We start from the raw sequence: 6,151 nt of genomic DNA, 5'->3' as shown, positions 1-6,151 counted from the left end.
GGCTGCCCGGTTAACCCAGGGGCTGCCTCTGCCAGCGGGAGAGTCCTATCCCTTGCTCCCCCCACCCCGTTCCCTGTCGGGCGGGTGTAGAAAAAAGACAGTAGCTGCCCCTCAGTCTCTTTCCATGCTGCTAGCGCTGTTCTCTCAGCTTTCTCTTCCTTCTCCCCCCCCCTCCCCTCTTCGCCTCCATACATCCAAGCCAGAGACCTGCATTGTGAGCGGCATTCCGAGCCCGTCGCGTTTAGGTTCCCACCTCGCTACGCGGTACTCCGTTGGTTTCAGGGGCTCCTCCACCAGTTAACCGTCTATGTGCTGATACCACGGGTCTCCTGCAGCCTGGTACTCTTTAGTGAATGGAAGATGTGGTTGTGCCATCCGTTTTGTTCGTGTAATACGTGTAGAAAAGCTTTCCTTATTTAACTGGGAGAATTTATCATATTTTAGGACTAGAAAAAATCCTTCTTTGTGCAGAGGCAAATTTCGGCCTGTGCAGCTCATAATGAGTATAGGTCTGGTCTATGAAAACACACTTAGTTTTAAAGACTGGACAGGATTGTTTCGAAATAGCACTGCTCACGCATCGTGAAAACGAAACATATAATTCAAAATTGCGAAGAAATGGGAATTTGAGTTGTTTAGATTACTTGTGTCCAGATAAAACTAGATTTTTAGTGATGATACGATATTCGATCGAATATGCTTAAGTGAGCGTGCAAAAAAGGAATAACCTGAAAAGCTTATGTCAGTGTATTTAAATGTCAATCTGATGTGCAGGATTAGTTTTCATGACTGCCACGTCTGGAGCGCACTGATTTATATCATTCTGGGAATAGCCTTAGAGTGCTTTGGGTGTCTCTAGTTACGATTTTTCCATATATTTTGCTGGTTATGATTTTTTTCTTTTTGGTTGTTCTTTTAAAGATAAGTGCTTGTGGCATTCTGCCATACATCTTTTACCCCGGGAATCCCCCAGCTTGCAGTAGCAATTTTCTGGAGGAAGTGCGATATGTTTACATGTAATTACTCAATTTTTTATGCGGTATAGATTAGGTATAGCTTTTAGCTGAACTTCCCTTTTGAACTTCCCTTTTCCCTTATGTTTAGGGAATATGTTATTTTTTAACAATTTATCTAGTCAGTTCAACTGTGGAGAAAATGGCTACGTTCTAAAGAATAATTTCTTTAAATGTAAGGGATTGCAGGTATCAAACTCGGTGAAAATTTCTGAATGAGAAAAAAGGCAATTATTGGTGCAGACAGTCTTGTGGATGTGGGTGCAGAAAGCCCGTAAATATGAGAAGAATGAGTACATGAGCAAAGAAGGTAATTTCATTATTTGTTGATGAAATTCGAATTGGACATCCATTGAGAGTTCATCCAACAGTGGTAATGAGCAAGTCTGATGTTTTGTTTTTGAGTAAGTGAAAATCAAAACCCAAACCACTTCAGATCTTGTAGTGTAATCTTTAAAAATACTGTTTCCTACTATATGGAACTAGGGATGCAGAATATAAACATTTGAGTAGGTAAATTTGAAAAAGCAACAAGTTTTCAACTCTGCTGAAAGCCTTTACAGAGCAGCACAAATGTATCTATCATAATGAGAATTAAGTCCTCTGATGTGCAACACATTTTTTGTGTATGTTGTTTTTTAGAACAAATTGTAGGGGATGACAAATGCATATTTTTTTTCACTCAATGGACAGACACTTCGGGTTTTTTGGGGGGAGAGAGGGGGAGGAAGTTGAATGACCCTGATGGTAATGTGCTTAAGGGAAAAAAAAAAAAAAGCTACTTTTCTGGGGTGGGGGAGCCACAAAAGTGATATTTGTTGTCTTTGAAAATAAAACATATACAATGTTTTATATCTTGACAAAGGAATCTAGGACACTGGCTGAAATAGCAAAGGCAGAACTTGATGGTACTATTTTGAAGAGCAGACCACTTCGAATTCGATTTGCTACACATGGAGCTGCCCTAACGGTCAAGAATCTTTCACCTGTGGTTTCTAATGAGCTGCTGGAACAAGCATTCTCTCAATTTGGGCCAGTGGAAAGAGCTGTTGTCGTAGTAGATGATCGTGGCAGAGCTACAGGAAAAGGTTTTGTAGAATTTGCAGCAAAACCTCCAGCACGGAAAGCTCTAGAAAGATGCAGTGATGGGGCATTCTTGCTAACAACGTAAGTTCACAGTCTTTTGTTTGAATTTGTGTGAGTATGTATTTCTGATGTGAAAAAAAAAAAACAACCCACCTGCATTCATGAGTATTCCCTAGTTCTTATTTTATTTTCAAATTATGAAAGGCATGAGGTGACAAGATTAAGGATTTTTATGTGAGTAGCCCAAATAGTTGCTGATTTTTTTTTTGTGTGTGTGATGAAAACCATCTTTTTCTGGTTACTGTTTATAAGACTTGTAATTACCATATGAGAGTCTGATAGCAACATTTTGCTTTTCCTTGTCTATATGCAATGTTACTTTTCCTTCTCCATATACTAGGGCTTTTTCTAGTTACACTTTCTTTTTATTGATTGCACTCTTCCTGATCCCAGTAGCAATGTGACAAAATAATATTCCTGTTTTTTTGCAAAACGGCACACTACATTGCTCATATTTCTGTAAAGTCAGGAAGGTCTTCCTGTGTTTATTTCTATCTTAAAAGTTTTATTTTATTTATGGCTTAAAAGGGCAGAAATACTTTTTTGGGTGGAAATGAAGACTTAGATTCTGCAGAAGTTATGGCAACCATCTCTGGAAAACTTTCCATTTCAAGGGCATGCAAGCTTGCAAATTACAGCACTTCTGTCTTGCATCTCTTACATCTGTACTTGCTGAAGAGATTTAACTGCTGTGCTTTAAGACATTCGCTAGTTACATTTTCAAATGCTTTCTCAAAGACCATGAAATGATAGATATAAATTTTTTTTTACTTCTATTTTTCTGATTCTCATTTGGGAAAATAAGGCTGTGATTCCACAGCAGAAGCTTCCATTCCACATGGAAGCTTGCTGCCATCAACTTGGGGAACTTGTAGTTCTTTTTCTGTTCCTGCCCTGATCAATTATCTGCTTGAGAACTTTCTGATGCTTCCATAAGCCGTTTGTGTTTGCTAAAACAACAGAAAAGTATTCAGCTGTTTTTTTGGGTTTGGTTTTGGCTGATTAAGGACACGAAGGTGTTTGCCAGCATGGGTGCTATGAATATCAGGTCTAGCAGAGCATAAGGCAGGAGAAAATGTTGCCTGGAGGAGATGGCAGGTGGGGAAAGGATCTGGAGCTCCTCTTTCTCATGATAATCTTATGAATCTTGTGTGCCACTGAACTGACCTGGTAGCTACATAGTAAATTCAATCTGAATATGTCTTTACTGTTATCAGTAGGTGTCAACAATTTGTTCTTATCCCCTGGGTTTTCTTGGCATTAATGTTTGAATGGAAGCCTGGTGAGCCGAACCAGGGAGCTAATCTAGTTCAGTGTTACATGAATGCTATTCTTGGCATGAGAGACGTGGCAGGGGAAAAAGAAGCTAGGGTATAGAATCATAGAATAGTTTGGGTTGGAAGGAACTGTTTAAAGGTCATCTAGTCCAACCCCCCTGCAGTGAGCAGGGACATCTTCAGCTAGAGCAGATTGCTTAGAGCCTGGCCAACCTGACCTTGACTGTTTCCAGGGATGAGGCATCTACCACCTCTCTGGGCAACCTGTGTCAGTGGTTCACCAACTGAGGGAGGCTATTCTCGTTTTACCAGCTGGATAGTTTCATTGGATTGAAATGACCATCTAACCATGGCCTGAGTGAATAAAAACCACTTGATCTTTATCTTGCTTAGGTGGCTGACATGGTCCCTAATGCACACTGTAAAGATAATTAGCAGGAGTCTGCTGACATGATACTTTGATGTTTTGCTTTAGAATCTAAAATTTTCCATTTTTAGGTGAAAACTCTTTGCCTGATCAGAAGAAAATATTTCAGTTCATGGGCTAAATATATCCAAACGAGGCATTTGAAACTTTAATTTAGAGATTTATAATTGTTGTTTTAAATCATAACTTGTTAACACAGTTCAGTGGCATTGAAGTAACAGAACTGACAGCAATTGTCATGCAGGTAACATAAGGAGAAAAAGTTGCTGAGTTGTATTCTGTGATTCTAGACTTCATGTTTTTAATCTGTACTTGCCCAAAGTTTTTTTTCCCAGCTGTTGATGTTGTCAAAATACATGGGGTTTTTTTCTGTGAAAAGGTCTGAGAAGTGAATTAAAGGTGTGGAACACAATAAATAAGCACTGGTGTTTTGAAAGTAGTGTCTCTAGCTCTGTTCATATGGCTTTAAGATGTGTATTATAGGCTGTGCTCCCAAGAGTGAAGCAGAGAGCTTTTTACACAATTCAGGATCCTTATACTGCTATCCTTGGCAGTACTGGCTAATATGTGCCTCTGATTACTATAGATAATGAGAATTCAAGGTAGGTATTTTCAAAGATAAATTAGGTTTCTGATTTGTGAGAGAATGGTTCAAAGAATGGGTTTTAAATAACTTAAGCAGTAGCTTTTTTCTAATTATCACTGGAATATTAATGCCAAATTACCAAGCTGTTTTCAGTTGTAGAGTAACTTTCAAACATAACTTCTAAAATTCTGTGGAAATATGAATAGGTTGTGTTGCTCTGTTTTGGGTTTGATGCTTTCCCAGTATAATCGTGGCCCCTGTGTTGCCTCACTTATGAAAACAGAAAGGTAGTCCCTTCCTAAATATTTTGTAATTGTTTGTAGATAGTTTTGAGGTTTTTTTAATCTTTATGTCATAACAAACAGAACTACATCAAGTAAATTGTGCTTTCTAGGTGGAATAGCTGGTTTTGGGTATAGAAACAATTACTTTCAAAGATAATTCTTAAAATCAGGATTCGTTGGAATTACACGATTTAAGAATTTGCATGACACAGTAATTATAGCATATTTCTGGAGTATTTACTCAAAATACTAAGATAACTTTTAACTTCTTCATTTATGATTCAGTTATTCAATTGAAACTGTCTTCCAGAACACCTCGACCTGTTGTTGTAGAACCAATGGAACAATTTGATGATGAAGATGGGCTCCCAGAGAAGCTAATGCAAAAAACACAACAGTATCACAAGTAAGTTGTGTTTAGCTTTATTTTATGAAACATGAGTTATGTTCCTTAGTTAGCTTGGTTAACATATGCTAATTTTTATTTTTGTGTTTGTGTAACAGGAAGTAGTGTTTTTTATGTTGTGCTATTAAAGGATTAAATAGGACCTTGCCAAGATTTTCTAATCATAGTAAAATTCAGACTTGACTTGTTGAACATTCTTTGCATTTACTAAAGTGGATAAATTCCTGGCCTACACTGAAATCAGTTGGAGCTTGTTGCCAGCCAAGCTGTAGTCTTTTATGGATGATGGGTGTGGTCTAATCCTGCAGAGATTTGTATACCCACTGATTTTTTTGTTCTCTCCATAGTCCCTAAACTGTTTGTAAAGTCAGCGGGATGTAAATCCTTGCAGCTTCCAGGGTTCAGATAAAACTTTGAGCATGACATGAGAAAGTGAGTCTTGATCATGAGGTGGAAGAGAAGTCATGTAATCTGATAATATTTAATATTGAAATTTGATTGTCATTTAGATATCATGTTACTTGAAACTAAAATGCTTATTCTGGGAAGGCTGTAGAACACCACTTATTTTTAAAAATGTGTCACTATTAGTTACAATATTAGTGCTAGAATGTGAAATAAAATCTTGATGCCTCTTAATGTTTAGAGATTCTGGCTAATACTCTGACCTGTCTAGTAAGCTTTGATATTTATTTAAATAACTGGTTTTATGAATTGACTGCTTGCTTTAGAAGGCTGAACACAGTTAATCTAGTGTTGCAGCTTAGTATTTTTTACTGATGTAAATATGAATTTTTACCTTAAAATTATATGAATTGAATAGATCTTTATTTGGACAATTTCACTGATCATATTACTTGTCTTAACAGCTGAAGTAAACTTTGACTGGTTTGGAATGTAGTCATCTGACAGATTGATTTAAAGTCAGATCACACTTGAAGTGATTGTTTATAAATTCCTTGGCCATTGCAGCTGTTGATCTAAATGTGTCCTTCTGTACATTTTAACTGCA

At 37.5% G+C, this 6,151-nt stretch overlaps 1 protein-coding gene across 1 annotated transcript in view; it reads left to right on the top strand.

Annotated features, from left to right (window-relative positions):
- The window catches only part of PSPC1 (paraspeckle component 1), a 40,158-nt gene that overhangs the window by 283 nt on the left and 33,724 nt on the right, over positions 1–6,151 (top strand). The window contains exons 2-3 of the mRNA XM_010282162.1: positions 1,879–2,180; positions 5,044–5,139. Of these exons, the coding sequence (XP_010280464.1) occupies positions 1,879–2,180; positions 5,044–5,139 (398 nt within the window). The remainder of the gene's footprint in view (positions 1–1,878; positions 2,181–5,043; positions 5,140–6,151) is intronic.

Source organism: Phaethon lepturus, unplaced genomic scaffold (assembly GCF_000687285.1).
Source record: "Phaethon lepturus isolate BGI_N335 unplaced genomic scaffold, ASM68728v1 scaffold12192, whole genome shotgun sequence".
Taxonomy (NCBI): Eukaryota; Metazoa; Chordata; class Aves; order Phaethontiformes; family Phaethontidae; genus Phaethon; species Phaethon lepturus.
This window is presented reverse-complemented; position numbering and strand designations above follow the sequence as displayed.